The sequence below is a fragment of the Lepisma saccharinum genome, chromosome 8 (genome assembly GCF_977018435.1).
Source record: "Lepisma saccharinum chromosome 8, izLepSacc3.1, whole genome shotgun sequence".
Taxonomy (NCBI): domain Eukaryota; kingdom Metazoa; phylum Arthropoda; class Insecta; order Zygentoma; family Lepismatidae; genus Lepisma; species Lepisma saccharinum.
Genome location: NC_139236.1, coordinates 90,795,479 through 90,812,892, shown reverse-complemented (window position 1 = coordinate 90,812,892; position 17,414 = coordinate 90,795,479). Strand labels below are relative to the sequence as shown.

The window sequence follows — 17,414 nt, the reverse complement described above, 5'->3', positions numbered from 1 at the left end:
GTCTTGTAAATTGTTCATAATAGCTACCAATAGTGATTTGAACTGGGAACAATCAATGCACTCCCATTATTTATTAAATTATAGTACCAACCCAACTACTAGTAGTATGATTCCAACGGGGTAACCGTTCTCATAAAAATGTCAATGTTTTATATATTTTTCGCAGACTATACAAGTAATCTAAATTTTCTGATATTTTCGTTCAATCAGGCAATCCTAATATTTCTGTATACTCTATCCCAGCTAACTGTAGAGCAGGCAAACGAAATGAAGTCTCTGCGCAAGTAGTGACGCGTTACCAGCCTTCCCACAAGTGTCTACTGCTTCGCTCTGACCACTCGATTTTCCTCGCTTCTCTGCTAATCGCGGCCTTCCTCCAAAGTTAGCTGGGACAGATAGGTAGCATGGGCGTCACCAGAAATTTTTGCAGGGTGCGTCAGGCCATTGATTAAACTTAATTAGCAGAAATAATAGCAATAATTACCACTTATAATTGTTATTATCTAATGACTATTATAAACTAATAAAATATACAAATTTATTTCAAATTATTATTTTTAGTATATCCCTGGAAAGGCTCGATCCAGCAAATGAGTGAATATCATGCAGAATGTTTTTTCATTATATTTTTACATTACGTACAGTTAGTGTACTGAAGTTCGTTACTTATTGTATTTTATTAACTTTCACACGCCTCACTCAAGAAAAACCTTCAAAAGTTATGTGGAGATTTTATTCATAATGTTTATTTTGTGTGATATTTCTCATAAAACTATATTTTTTTGGACTTCTGGAAACTGTGAAACCCTTCATTACTTAGATTCAATGCTAGAAGAAGGCGATATAACCTGTTTCCTGCATTTTACACTAAATTATTTCGATGTAATGCAATTTTTATACTTGGCTTATTCTGTTAGAATACTAAGTAAATTAACCTTATTTCTGTTATGAACAATAAGAATAACAAGCTTTCTGCTTGTTTGTAACTTCGAATGAATTATGCCAATTCCAAGGGTGGGAGGAAAGGTTCGACGCTCATGCTCGGTAAATGTTTTCTATGGATTGGCCAGTAATATTATTAATAATAATAAGGGTGAAGTTTTCCTGTCGCAGATCCAAACTTTTCTAATGTGAAGGGAGAAATTGAATCAAAAGGGAATTTTTTAACCTGGAAAAGGGAAATTCTGCTCTCCCATTGTGGCAACACTGGCCCGATTTCCGGACAAGGACTTGGAGTGGCCCCTGATCCGCCTTGGAGATATTGACATAAGCGAGAGCGACGTCTGTCCCCAGACGCCAAGGAATTAAGGCCCTTCTCTTTTCCCATCTTCTCATTTCTTCCTCATATTCAGAGTTCCATCAAAGATGGAGACAGTAATGTTCGAGAAGCAAACTGGTTTAATTTACTTAAAAAGGTTGGCGGGAAGGATTTTCAGTTTCTTAGGAGTCATAAAATGAACCCAGAATGGCTTCAGGCCGTAACGATCTGAAGTGAACCGAGTGGTTAGCACAGCGCGCTACGACACCAGGGGTCCCGGGTTCGAATCCTGGCAAGGGTGTTGATTGATTAGTTTATTTTACTTTGATTTTCTGTCACTTTCGGCTAATCGCAACGATGAGGATGAGTTATATGATGAAATTGATGAAGGGTTCGAATCCAGGACTCCTGGCGTCGTAGCGCGCTGTGCTAACCACTCTGCCATGAAGGTCGGCGTGCGTGGGTGTTCTTTGTGAGTGGATCATTCACCAATTTCATCATATCACTGGTATCCATATTCGCGATTAGACAAAAGTGGAAGAAAAGCGACTGTAAATAACAAAAACCAAATAAAAATTAACGATATGAACTGAGCTTGTTGGAGCTTTGTTTACAGCATGAAAGAGTGATTCTTCCTATCGGTACAAATGAGAGGTACAAGGTAATATATAGCCTATTACTCACAGTGTCATGCCCAGGATTTTCGTAAGGGAGGGGTGTTTCGGAAACCTCTTTTAGTAGTCTGTCTTCATTTTGACACGTTTTCCTGCCTCTAGCTCCAAAGGGGGAAGGGAGGCAGAAACCAACCACTTATCTCGTTCGCGGCAGGGTCTTATCTAAAGCCTGAATCCCACGGAACTGGATTTCCAGTAGGAATGCCCTAGTTGGCGCTGGACTGGCTACCCATTTGCTAGTTTTCGACTCGCACGATAATTGTTACACCGTACTTGTCGATAGTCTTTTGTTCCCACAAGGCATTGCGCAAAGCAGACAATCTGTAATGATGGACGAGCAATTTGAAGAATGTTGTAGCAGAATTACTGCTTTGTGCTTTTATTAAAAAGGAAAAAGTATGGACTAGAGATTGGCTCGGAAAAAATATGGTAATCAAAGCGTACCGAACAAGCTTTTTAATTAACTTAATTAACATGAGATTCGCAGGATTCATTCATTTTTTTAAAAAAATCAAACATTTAATTTAACACACTTGTAATAATGATTTTCATTTTCAGCTAATCATATTTGTCACGTAGACATCTCATCGCTTTGCATAAATACCTAAATATTAATGAACTGAACACGAATGCTCTGCACGATATATCTTTCCTTCCTTTCTTATCGAGAAACTAATAAAAACAGTCAACACTCGGAAAACACAGACAAAAAACCCCTTTGAAAATTCACAGATTATCTTCACATGGCCAAACTTTGCTCTGATTGGCTGTTCCACAGAATCCAGTTGAGGAAAGCCAGTAGGAATTGGAACATGGCCTATTCCTTCAAACCAGGGTTGTTAAAGGTTCAGGAATTTTAAATAAATTCAGTTCCGGTTCAGGAGAGAAAATCAGCAAGCGTAAATAGATTCTGGACCGTAAAGAACCTTTTTATCTGTAAAGTATTTCAATTCGGTCCAGGAACCTTTTTCAATGTAACAATACGCAACTTGGACCGAATTTAAATTGTGCGAGAGAAAAGGTTCCGGTCCTGTTACGGAACCCAATAGAACCCATTAGAATTTATTGGTTCCTGCTTCAAAGCAGTCAAGCAGGCAGCCATCACATCCGGGCAGTCAGCCAGTTCAGCGTCAACTAACTAGATATCCAGTTCCGTGTGATTGGCCCTTAATGCTCGGTCTCGTCTCAGACGACCTTCTGAGAAGACACCCAAAATCCACTCCTCCGCGTAGTACAGCCGGTAAACCGCACTCAGTCAGTGTTTCCGTTGATATGAGGCTATAGTTTCCTAATGTTTTTGCGTTTAAAGGAGACAGTCTTTAAGTTATAAGTTAAGTTGTTGATACATGATTACATACGATACTCTAAAAATAGCTGCGATGTGGCGAAAAGCGTTACTTTCTCACTACTTATGTTAGTAACGTGTCACAAGAACTGTAGCGCCACTTCCTTACTTTGCATGCGTTAATCTTGGTAAATTCAGCATTGAAGAATTTATTCGCAAAGGTTGCTTTGTTGTGCTATTCAAAACTGCATATAACACCATTAAGCCTTGTTTCCATGATTATGAAAAAATATAAATATGCTGACCAAGGCAGTAATTTATTTTATTAAAAACATAAACTAAACGTAACGTTTCAACCTTCTAGCAAGGTCTTCATCAGACTCTGTATCAAGTACAAAAGTCTTTTGTACTTGATACAGAGTCTGATGAAGACCTTGCTAGAAGGTTGAAACGTTACGTTTAGTTTATGTTTTTAATAAAATAAATTACTGCCTTGGTCAGCATATTTATATTTTTTCATAAAACTGCATATGTAAAGTTACACTGAAGGCATGTACTACTACAGAGAACACATGTTATATATAACAGTTAAGTGTCTTAATTGTATGACAACAAGTTACTATTTTTTTATAAGCTTGCCCAACTCTGATTCTAGACTTAGTGGTTCAGCGTTCAGATATTTAATTATATTGACAGTCAACTATTATGCACTATGAATATATCACTATGTGGGCGCATGAGAGTGTATGTGTGTGTGTTATAGAATATATCCCCGGCCTTGTAGCTCAAAATTTACAATACTTATTGGCTAGTTATTCTTTACGAGGAAAACTCTCCGCTGCTACGATGTAGCCTTCCAGACGCGTGTAGCGTGCCATCTGTTGGGGACTCTCCGAACTTCTTGCTCCGGCAGTGTGAAATTATCACGCCAGATGTCGGGATCTGTTACCGTACGGGCGCATTGTTTCGGGGGAACTTTATCGTGTTTGACGGATGTGGTGCTGCTGTCACATCCAGAATAATTAAATTAGTTAACTTATTTTTGTTGTAACGCTAGTGGGTCATCAATGTAAAGTTTACTTGCGCGTCATGTGAGCGGAATAGGCATGAAGACATGACATTGTAAAATTTTCTCCAAGACTTTTTTCGCTGGCGGTCAAGAGTGCCCTAAAAGCGCGCCGTGTTTTTCACACGCAACGACACAATCGGGGTTCTCGCCATGGCTTTGGAGGGAAGGCACGAAAGTCTGATGGCTTCTGCCCTGTGTTGCCAACCTCCCGATAAGAAAAAGCTGTTTAATCTGTGAAATTATGCTAAATGCTGATGAATTCTGCTAGGATATACATAATAATAACAATGAATTATTATTATTGATAATTAGTAACAGTAATTTAGTACAGTAAACCCTCGTTAACACGAATCCCAAGGGCGCGAAAAATCAAGAGTTCGTGTTAAAATAATTCGTGCTGACCGGGGACTCAAATTTTCTTGTTCCAATACAGTTCTTTCTACACATTAACCATTTACAATACGTATTATGTATGTCATCATAGATAACAGTACTACAGTAATTAACTTTTTTTTAAAGTACTCACAGATCATTTTCTGGTGAAAAACAGTTCTGTATGTGTTGTGATGACACAGATTCCCAGGATGCGGCGATAGCTTTTATCGCATCAAGCACACTCCTACTTGGGGTTTCAGTCTTTTACGTTTTAAAGAATAGAAAAACACATGTGAACACATTGTTGATCTGAATCTGTTGGTTACAATACTGTATAAGTTGATTGTTGACAAGATGATAGAGATTGTTGAGCGATTTCTTACATACCTAGCAGAGGAAAAACAGAAAAAAATTATGAAAAACTTTTACAGTTCGTGTTAAATGAGATCTAATGACGCAACGGACTAAAAAAACAGTTCGTAATTCGTGGTAACCGAAATTCGCGTTAACCGATAAAACTATATATAAGATATAATACATCCTTGCCGGGACCAACATTTTGTTCATGTTAACCGAGTGTTCGTCTTAAGCGAGTTTGTGTTAACGACGGTTTACTGTATTCTGATTATTTTTAGGATGAATGTAGTTTTAAGTTATGCTTCTATTTTTCGGGATGGGTTCAACATTGAAGCTGGAGAAAGTTTGAGATGATTTATTCGTCGACTACAAAGCGGAATATTTGTTTTATTTGTGCCCCACAACTTTCTGCTTATTCTTGCCATGAAATGTTCCTCGCGAGGTAAACGGGAGAATGAAGAAAATATGAAGACCAATGACCACCATTTACTCAGAGGATCTGTGTGCACACCACCATTTTCATGGCACAGTATAATTCGCAGGTGCGATGTGAAATCCTCCGTAACATAAAATGTCAGATCTGGATTTCAGGTGGCAATTTTAAGAGAATACCTCAATGATGTGTTCAGAGACAAATGGATTGGACGAGAATCGCCAAATTTCCCGGCACCTCTAAAATGGCCACCCCAAAGTCCACATCTGACATCTTGTGATAATGCGCTATGGGGACACATCAAACAGAAAGTCGCCTATAATCGTTATCAGACAACTGAGGAACTTCAAGAAGCTGTTCGCAGTGCGTTTGCTTCCCTCACGCCAGCCAAGTTACGGAGGATTTCACATTGCACTTGGAGGCGAATAATACTGTGCCATGAAAATGGCGGTGTGCACACAGATCATCTGGAGTAAATGGTGGTCATAGGTCTGATTTAATGGTATACCATCCTCTCGTCATACGCATGCTGTTAAAATAACATTTTGCAGGTTTGTCTACAATTCAAAGGGGAGGAGTAATGGGACTTTTGGTACACCCTGTAGAATATGCTCAGTCGAAAAAATCACATTATATAAAAGTAGAGCAGAGAATTATTGGTATGTACAAAGAGAAGGAAATAGAAGTTTGCAAATTATGTTAGATGTTCCCATTAGGTATGCAATCACACACTACTAGGTTTAGCATCATTATGCTAGGGTTGGCATCTCTTCCCTTCGTCAAAACAACTTCCAGCTAAATTTATGGCTTGAGTCGGTGTCCTTCCAGGAAATTTGTCGTATGGGGCTACGTGCGCGCCTGTCCCATTTAGCTCCGTCGCTTCTTGTCGCACTCGGTATCGAGGTAGGGGACGCAGCCGATGTTAGAGGGATATTATTTCCGTAACATCTTTGGCTGTTATGCATTTGAAGCTTCGGAACGAGTCATAACTCTCGAAGCAGCCAATCAACGAAGCGAGCCGCTGACGTCATCTCAACACAGAACCTATCGCTAAGCCCCCTGCTCAGGCTCTACACGCCCACTAGGCTCGCTAGACAGACTCGCGTAGTCAGCTGGAGATGTTCCGAAAGTAATTCGACTCTATCTGTGTGTGTGCAAAAGCGCTAAGGGGTGGTAATGGCGCGGAGAGCACCATCAAAATTTTCAGGGTGATTTTTTTCCTCAAATAATATAGAATTCAACATGTATGTATATTTTCATATATATGATATACGTATGTAAAGAAAAAAGTTTAAACCTTGGCACCATGCTAAAATATGTCCGTTGAGACCGGGAAAGGGGGGGGGGGTCAGAATATATTTCCTTACTAATCTGTAGTATGAGGGATGACCCTTTCACGTAGTACACCCTGGTCTGCATTTTACAGACTAACGAGGCTCTGGCGTATGGACCCACGGTCAGTGCAATCCTCTAATGGACTTGTGTGCCATCCCATCACCTTTCATCCTTATCTTCGCAATTAGCCAAAAGTGGCAAAAACGCGAAGAAAAATGAATCAATTCAATCAATCAATTTGCTTTAATTAATTAATTTTATCTTCATCCAAGTTACCTTTGCTACTAGGTACAGTCACGGACACTTCTGGGTTGTAACGATTCCATTGACAGTCACTGTTATTGTTACAACCGAGAAGTGTCAGTGACTGTACCACTATATTTAATCCGTTAGATGAAGAAAAGGAAGAATTTAGGTTTTAGGGGGAGCAGGTCAACTAAAGCTAAAAAAATGTAGCTTTTAGTAATACGATATGGTGTCGTAATTAAATACTTTATGGGGTTTATGACATGATTTGGGAAGGGGAATGCGTCATTAGCCTTGAGGGAGGGTTGGCATCCCTGCTACCAGGACGTGCAGTGAGTTGCCAACAGTTCACGACCCGCTGAATAGAATAGAATTTATTTCAAGTATGAGCCTTTACAGCTGTGCATACCATACAAACACGAGGTCCTTCCCGATGGCGCAATGGTAGCGTCCTCGTCTTGTAATCAAGGTGTCCCGGGTTCGATACTCGGTGGAGGTTCATAGTGGTTCGAATCCCACTTTAAACTGTTGGTCCAGTCCCGATTAGCGTTTATGTGTTTAAAGTGGACTTTAAAACAACAATTCAATCAATCAATCATACAAAGATGAAAAATTTCAGTGCATTTTCCTAAACCCTTCCTCCTCTCAGTCTACTTGCACATTCACACTGCTTGGGAGTTCACAAACACCGTCTTTCATTTCCAGTACTTTCACTACACTTGCACTATTTCATTACATTATTTCACTCAACTCTTAGCTAAGTGATTCCTAGATTTTTCTTAGATTTATTTATTTATTTATTTAGTAGCCCCTCTTTCACACATTTTCGCTATCCCCACTGAGCTTCTTTGCTCTCCTTTGCCCAGACATAGTGTAGGAAAGTTCCCAGATACTTCATTTGCGCCTCCCCCCCCCCCTCTCGGTCTCTCTCTCCTAATAACGCTTGTCATTATATTCTCAATGTCGGCTTCATTTATTTCCCTGATATATTTTTGTCTTGCCTCCCATGTTTCTTTGCACTGCAGGAGAATGTAAAATTTCGTCTCGTCTTCACCGCATAGCGGGCATTCTACACTCCCGTCCTCCCGTTTTAGTTTAACTTGTGTCCATCCCCAGTCTGAACCAGGCCAATGGCTCCTATCATCTGCATATCAATTCTCCCCTCTACTCCCTCTTCCCACATCCATCCCAGCCCGATTCCGTGCAATTCCGTCTTTATCTTTGTGCGTCCCATTACCCCCACTTATCTGTGATTGTACACAGTTTTTTTTTTGTTGTTTTTTTCAAATTTCCCCCCTCAATGGTCATTAGTTTTGCCCAGAATTTAATGTTTCCCATTTATATTTGCGAGCAACAGTTTGCCGATCTGTGCTCTAGAAGAAATTCTGAATACGTGTACTTTTACAAATGTGAAACATCATAGCGGTTCTTCGATAGGAAAGGGATTTTCGTAAACGATTTCACTGGCGCCGACCAGAACATCGCGTTAGTTATTGGCTTGTTCCTAGGGCAACTGCGAACGCGGTAGAGCGTGACGTGACGCTGCCGCTACGCTTGCTGTAATTCCGGGAGGAGACTGTTCATTTTAGTGCTTGTTCAATATCTGATGCATTTTACACGTTTGTAAACAGAACGAGCAAAATACAGGTTAATGATTGTAACTGCTGAGAAGTAATGTACGGTGGGATGCATTAGTATTATCAAGCAAATTGTCCACCATCACTATAGTTCTCTCTGTCTTACGCAATGAGTGCTTCAAAACCCTAAACAAGCTGCCCACAACTTCTGCACAAGCATACGTAAAATACATTCCTTAAAAGCACGTAGGATGCAAAATAAATATCAATAAACACAGTCTCTGCACTTGACTGTAAATAAATGCTTTGCAACCTGTCATTCAGTACCTGCGAGTTTCCTCAAACAATGCGCTAACTTAAGGCGAGGAGGGACAATTTCCCCTAGGTCTTTCTCGCTGGGAGAGCTGTCGATCACTGTTGCCAACTTCGCTCTTTTGGAGCCAGATCTGGCTCTTTCGTGCGCTCGTTACTGTGAACTGTGGCACCCGCCCTCTACCCCACCATGATGCCACCACTGGCTCCGGCCCATAAGGACCAACCTTTACCATGAGTGTACATTTTGCACGTGACGTGATATTCATATATAGGCTGCGTCACCCACACCCCTCTTTCCTCCCCAGGTATTTTTATATATAGAGCTGTGGCTTAAGGTGAAGATGTCAATATTATTATCCGAGAATCCTTTATGTTCGATTTCATATGAACATCATAAAATTATTGAGATGGGTAATGCCGCCAAATCTAGGCGGTGAAAACTAAGAATAAATTACCATCACTTTAAAGCTAACGGTTATAGCAGCGGCCCACCCCTCTGACACCTAAATTACCCTAGGAGACACTTTATGCAGCCTTCGTTAATCTAGATCCTTGAAAGTCATCTTTAGCTCTTGGTGAAATGTAGCTCTTTTATGCACATTTGCCAGGATGGCTGTAGGAGGCAAGGAGAAATACATTACGCTTATAGGAGAATTATTTTACTCGTTTTCTTGGAGATATCAAACTTCCGAAGGCGGAAAAAAATATATGATCGGGTAAAGGATCCATTGAAGATGATATTTGCGCTAGAAATAGTCGAAACTCCCATTTGTTTAGCCGTAACTTCAATTTGAAATTGTCTCTCCATAAGGAATACATGGGATTCTGTAAGTACGTATTCATCTCATTTTTCAAACATGGTATCTAGCTTAATAATCAACTTTAAAAACCGCTTCATACTCTCAAATTATGTGTGGAATTTCTTTAGTAGCAGTGCCAATTCCGACGATATTTAAATAAATGAATGCCTGATGCGAAATTGTCCCTCCTCACTTTAAACTCTTGCGTATTGGCCACATTGAGTGCAACAGCTGCACCCTCTGTCGATCAAATCGCGAAACTGCAATAAAGTGATCCCTCTCTCCCCGGGCTACCGTATTGACGTGAGGAATCTGGGAAAGAAACACATTTTTATAATTGCCTTTGACTGTTACGCGTCTCCCCTCCTTCGTTTCCTTGCTTGTTATCGAATTCTTTTCCCTTCGGGACATTTCGAAGCAAAGGGAAATTGTGTAGCTATGCATGGAGCGTTAGTCATCGAGGTTCTTTGATTTGGACGGAGACAATGTTGCCAAATATAACAGAGAAATCGTTCGCAGTCCAACGGGGCAAGATTTCCTACAAGAACTCCCTTTCAGCGCTGAAGTAAAGGGGAAAAGGTTAGAAATTCTTGCTTTCCAACTGGCTGACTAGCTGGTTTTTGGTGTAAAGGTGAATTTAGCACAAATATGCGTTCAGCAAGGTGTTTTGAAAGAATATAACATCCCTGTACGATTGAACCGTTTGCAGATGAAGCAGGTGTCATCGTGTCACAAGGGAGAAAGTGCCAATTTGCTAACTAAAATTCCAGAAGGAATCTGAATAAATTCCGATAGTGAGGGTATCTATACATTTCTCACTTTTCATACACTGTGTTCTAATGAACTTGATGCAAAAGATGTGCATATACTAGCATTGGCGGATTTACATGGAGAGCCCAGGGGGCTGATACCTTCGAAAACCGATGACTAAGTGTTACGAAAAGTGATGAAATCGTCATATCGCAACAAACCAAAAAATAAATTCGAGCAATATCAAATAGGAAAGGTAAAGCTCCCCGTGCATTATAGCACCGTGCCACCATGGATGTGAGAATAGGGCCCCACACATTCTCGATCTCGGTCATTTTGGAGGTGATATGATCAGCACCACGCTCCGACCGTCTTTACCACCCAGGGTTGCCCCGAGGTACCCATTGATTCGTGGCTGTATGAGCCCCAGAGCATCTTTATGAGGAGGAAAGGCAGGAAAAATTCCGACCTTAGATAACCCACACCTGGAAACGAACCCGGATCTCCCGCTTGTCAGTCAAACTAGAATCGTTTATCCATTCTACACTGCCAAAGATTACAAGGAAAAAGTTTCTAGTAGTTTCTTGTAACCTAGCTTTTTACATAAAGTAACCGAACGAGAATTCAAAAACATTATTGATATGCAAGAAAAACCGATAGATTTGATTTGGTTTATTTTACTTCGCTTTTCTGCTACTCTTGGCTAATCGCGAAGATTACGATGAAGGATGATGTGATGAGATTGAAGAAGGGATATCAAGGGGTGGGGCAAGTGCCCCTTCGAACCCAGCTGGATACGCCCATGCATCGCGATTGAAGTTGATTGATTGATTGCTTCAACGAAGCAAAGACGGAAATAGAACATTCGATATGCATTTTATGTCACAGTTTGGAATAAAAGCACAGAAAAACCGTACTTTTCTCAAATCTCTTTCAGTAAATGTCTCCCCACTGCTAAGGAACCGAGCGTACACACTCCTTTTCGATGTTTTCTTTGTCTCTTTGGAATTTTGCCAACTCGAGAGTCGTTTCCTCAACCCCTTGTTCCGCCGGCTTTCCAACTTCTCTGTAATAACCGTGGTACTTGCAGATAGCATCGCTACTGAAGCGCCTCCCTCGGTCTAGCGGTAATGGCGAAAACGCTCGGCACAATGGTGACGCAATAGTTCCCTTGATAAGAGCTAGGAGTGAAATGGGCCGTCCAGGCATTAGTGCATTGAAATTTACGTTCGCACAATTTCACAGCTTTAAAGCAAACTGTGAAGTTTCCGTTGCGTTGTATCTCTCTTAAAGTGTAAATTTGTGTGCAAGGGCAAGCAACTGTTATTGTTAGTACGGTAGAAACGTCCTTGTAACTTGAAATAATGCATTTTATCTGCAAGAATTTGTTTCACAGTTTTATTAATAAAATATGCATATACAGAATTTAAGTTAATGTCAAATATGTTTAAGTATATACAGGGTGGGTCAAAAGTCGCAATACACCTAAATAAAAAAAGCCACTGTGGGGATAGGTGTCAGTGAGTGTTGGATATGTGTGTTGGGGGTGGGGGAAAACTTTATGATGAGGTTGATCTTGACGGCCGCCATCTTGAAGTCCGCCATCTTGGATTCAACTTCATTTTTTTAAATGGGAAGGGTGTCGTGTGACACATAATTTTAGGCTAGAATTTTGTCAGGAATTAAATGGTGTTGTCCATTTTGTCGTATCTTTATTCGTGTAGGAGTTACAAAGGTTTCTTTTTTGAAGTTTTGAAAAGTGGCACACTTTACATGATGTGTTCGATGTGGCCTCCTTCATGCTGGACAGTCATTTCCATTCTCTTCTGCCACTCCGTATGCACACGTAACAGGACATCTGGTGTAATAGCCTCACATGCATCAATGATCCGCTGTTCCAGGTGGCGAAGATCATTGATTTTGACCGCATACACCATGGCTTTGAGGTGGCCCCATACGTAAAAGTCCAGGGGAGTGAGATCGGGGGATCTTGCAGGCCACTCCACTGGACCTCGACGGCCAATCCAGCGCTGTGGAAACTGTTCGTTGAGTAATCCACGTACCTGCAGACCGTAGTGAGGTGGTGCCCCGTCATGCTAAAACCATAAGGGGAAGTCAACATCCTCCGTCGCCACGGATGGGAACACCAGCTCCTCCAACATCTCTTTGTAGCTGTCGGCATTCAAATTGTTGTGGATGAACACAGGACCAATGACCCGTGTTTCCCAGATCCCGCACCACACCATGACTTTGGTATGTCCAACCATCTTGGATGGATCAGTCCAATGTGTGTTACTGTCTGACCAATAACGCAGGTTCTGCTTGTTAACCTCCCCGTTAACGTAAAACTTAGCTTCGTCCTTAAAGAGCACATTCTGGGCGAACTGTGGGTTGTCTGCAAGCTGTGCTGTTGCCCATTCCGCAAACTGAAGCCGGCGGTCAGGATCGTCTTGAGAAAGTGGCGTAATAACTGCAGCTTGAATGGATGAAAATGATCTGTCTTCAAGATCCGGCGTATGGAGCATCTGCCAACACCAGTCACATGAGACATACTACGCACACTCCTTGTGGGACTGAGGGCGAAGCTACCTAACACGGCGATGGTTGTCGCCTCATCTGTTGATGAACGTGGCCTCCCAGACCGTGGCGTATCTTTCACACTCCCTGTGGCAGTGAACCGATACAGCAGTGATGCAACTGTGGCGTGGGAAATTGGAAGTCGGTCTGGATGGCGAGCGTTGAAATCGGCTGCAATGGTGCGAGAACTTCTTTCCCCTGATATTAGGATGATCTCAACCCGTTCAGCGTCGCTTAGTTTCATGTTGTCCTGTCAACCTGCAACGAAGAGAAAACCTTTGTAACTCCTACACGAATAAAGATACGTCAAAATGAACAACACCATTTAATTCCTGACAAAATTCTAGCCTAAAATTATGTGTCACACGACCCGCTTCCCATTTAAAAAAATGAAGTTGAATCCAAGATGGCGGACTTCAAGATGGCGGCCGTCAAGATCAACCTCATCATAAAGTTTTCCCCCACATCCAACACGCATATCCAACACTCACTGCCACCTATCCCCACAGTGGCTTCTTTTATTTAGGTGTATTGCGACTTTTGACCCACCCTGTATATTTAGGTATTTAACACATTGTAAAACAAATTTTAGGACGTAACTATATTCAAACCATTGGTGCCGGAAAGGGAGGGTAGGGGACATTCTCATTTCAGTAATACTTAGGCTATTCTTATTCAATTATGGTTACTATATAATGAACATAATTATTGTTCTAATCATAATTTTTAACACAAATACTTAATTCAGAACATATTAAATCAGGTGAATTTAGATTCAAGTACGAACTTTGAAACATTGTCTAAGAAATTCTAATATTCGTTTCAGGATTTGTCAGTGCAGTCGTCAAAATTGAACGAATGTAATTTACATTGTCATCAAAGACGTGGCCGTATGTAGGCAGAAATTATGGGTGGAATTCAATTTAACAGTTCTAATACTTATAATTTAATTGCTACTGTTTATTTTTAATTAATACTTCTAAAAAAATACAATTTTCTCTCCAAACAATTTGGATCTTAACATTGTACAGTAATTACATTACATTACATGCGTCCATTTCGATCTGCAGCCGAGAGATCGGGAGAAGCGTGGCGGGCGGCACTGACGGAGATGCCGACATTTGCGGCCTGAAATGCCCGCTTATTTTTATGGACATATGCAGATATTTATATAAATATTGCAAAACGAGCACTAACCTGTGTTATAAGAGTATGGTTTTAATTTTAGTAGCTTAGTGACTGTATGTGCCGGTGATTTTGACACGCCCACCTCTTGTGAAACACGGCGTAGAGGCTTGTTTGGAGAACGTTCTAACGCTGCACCAATATCATCGAGTTTTGCTTCGGTTAGAATCCGTCGTTTTTGCTTAGGTGTTTTAAAATTTAACGATACAGTTTCTCGTAATTTAAGGACAAGATGTCTAACCGTATCTCTGCGTGGAGTTGAAACGCATGGGAATTTCTGTACAAATTACCTACACACGTTTCGACACGAGTTTGTTTTCACGTAGGTACGTGTCATACATAAAAAAATCTTTGTTCTAACGTGAACCTTGCGGCTGGCATTCCAATCGTCTCACTGACACGTCACACATACACACTACAATGACACAAACAAGTAACTGCAAGTAACCAAGAATAACACTCTTGCGCACAGTACGAAATTAACACTCTCTTGGTTTACATTGCTCGCCACTATATTTACAACTCTCTTCATCTAGTCGCGAAGGAACAAAAAACTCGAGCTCGGAGATTTCGGATTGCAAGGAAGCTCACGAACACTATTGACTTTTAACGGTTTCTTCTACAGCGTAATCTTGATACAGTGTTGCACATTCAAAACCTCCAAATGATCCCCATCGGCACAAAACTCTTTCAAGGATATAAACTTAAGCAGGACGTTACTGGTCAAAACTATGATTAAAATGTTTTATTATCTGTGGCTCTTAACATCGTTTCTAAAGCGTATTTTTTTGTGTATATAAGAGCAGAACTTGGATGAATTACAGAAGAACTTTTGCGTGTTATAACACAGGTTAGTGATCGTTTTGCAATATTTATATAAATGTCTGCATATGTCTATAAAAATAAGCGGGCATTACAGGCCGCAAATGTCGGCATCTCCGTCAGCGCCGCCCGCCACGCTTCTCCCGATCTCTCAGCTGCAGATCGAAATGAACACACGTAGTATCTAGCTTGCGTGTAGTTAGATCGCCTAATTAGTATAAAAACAACTGTCCTGGCAAGGAAATTAATGGCAAATAGATAAAGATTTGAATATTTAATGAATAACAATAAGAATATTATTTTTATATTTAACTTCGTTAGAGTTTATTTTTAAAACTTTTTTTGTGTGTGTTATGATATTTTCATAAGCTTTGAAACCAATGCAGTGTTTTGACCTATTTTGAGATAATGTTTCTTTGATTATACAATTAGTGCACAATGTTTACTAAACCGGTGAGAGAGGTTTGGACCATTGAAACCTCTCCTTATATTGCCCATGATCAGAGTGAAATCTTTTATTGTTTTTATTAATTATAATTCAAGTATATCAGTGGTTATTATATAGGGAATATCTAACCTGAAGCTAGTACTATTGCTAGAATCCTCAACTGGAACTTTTACGAGGGGAGAGTGAAAAGTTTTGAGCCTCACAGGGAAGGGATGTTTGAGCTACAGTTTCTCATTATGATTTCTCTACATAATCACATAATCTCTATAATCACCCCCCAGATAAATGCACTTATGCATTCTGTGCTGCAATTTGTTTACAGTCATCTGGTAGAATGATTTGTCCCGAGTCTCACACCACTGAATGACCACCTTCGTCCGTGTGGAAGTGACGTCCTCGAAGTGAATTCTTTATAGTAGGGAAAAGATGAAAATCTGACGGGGCAGGTCGGGGGAATAAAGTAGATGGGGAAATGCGGTGAAGCCACACTCGACCAAAGCAGCCTGTGCAGTGAGGCCTTGCCGACAGAGGTACCGAATCACGGCCCTGTCGGTTACTCTCTTCTCTGACACTTCATTCATTTTCAACCTGACACAAAAATAGAAGAAAACATGTGAATTTCATAAAAGTTCGCACAGAGTGTCCTAAAACTCAAACCTTACCCCCTCTAAAATTTTAACTACCTAGCATCATTCCTTTCATGCGAGGCTCAAAACTTTTCACTTTCCGCTCGTATGAAATACTATATTGGTTAAACCACTACGTTCTACATTACACAGAAAGCAGCGTGTAATGTTTTCCTTATTTTTATAATTTTCAGATTTGCCAAAGTGACCTTAGAAGTACTTGGAATAAGCAGCAAGGAGTGGAGAAACTGGTGAGTACTTGAGCCTTTATTCTAACGTCTGCTTCTTTATTTTGTTACATTTGTTTGTTTATTTTGGTCGTATGATCATCGGCTGAAGTTGCCATTGGTGCAAATCCAACCATAATTCTTGCATGTTTTCAATGCTGATATTTTGGCTCCATGCTAGGTTTCAATGCGAGGTATTAAATTCATGACCTGTCGTAATGTACACGCGCTGGAACACGGAATTCATTAGAGAGAAAGACAAGCAGGTCTCACAATGCTAAATTTCCATCGTGAACAGCGCACAGCTGAGATCGAATGAGCGATTTACACCGAACATGTTCTGACACTGTTCTTTATGGGGAACTGCTCATACATGCGGCTCCTTGACGTTTACGAGGTAACCTAATGATATAGTCCACGGACGCGAACGTGAGCCATGCACGCAAATGGGAAATCCACGTCATCCATGGATATGACGTTCGGGGTTTAGGAAATGAACCAAAGATGGTTCCCGACGGAAAGAGAACTTTATGTAGCATGCGAGGCAGTAAACATGTCAATTAATCATTGGCCGCGGCCGGAAAGATATATTGAAATTCGTTGATGTTGCGCGCTCTGGGACTTTTTGCATTGTGTCCCTGGCGCTATTTCGATGGGCGATCGCTCCAGCTGCTGCCGTTCGCGCTGTATAAAATAGTGTCTCGCTACCCTCGTTCAAATCAGATGCCATAACTGTCAATGTTCCGTCTGTTATCCAATGGCGTTTTCCATTTCGTGATTAAAGCCAGTCGTAACCAGGGTTTCTGTGTGAGAACGACTGGTCTTCGGACCGATTGAACAGCTGTAAACTAGACTTGATGTGATAGGGGTGTCGCTTCTCGACTCGATTGACAATACGTCTCGTGCTCGAAGCGAAAATTCTTGATTTCATCTCGAAATGACACAGAAATGTATCAAAGCTAACAAAAAGCACATGTAACACACGTAACCTGTCTTTAATAAGTCAGTCACGCTCTCTTCGATGGGTGAGAAGCGTTATGAAGCAAAACTAATGT

General features: G+C 40.8%; 1 protein-coding gene across 1 annotated transcript in view; it reads left to right on the top strand.

The window, feature by feature from the left end:
• Positions 1-17,414, top strand: part of LOC145991894 (uncharacterized) — a 499,455-nt gene that overhangs the window by 65,797 nt on the left and 416,244 nt on the right. Inside the window, exon 3 of the mRNA XM_083127928.1 lies at positions 16,327-16,383. Within this exon, the coding sequence (XP_082984054.1) occupies positions 16,327-16,383 (57 nt within the window). The remainder of the gene's footprint in view (positions 1-16,326; positions 16,384-17,414) is intronic.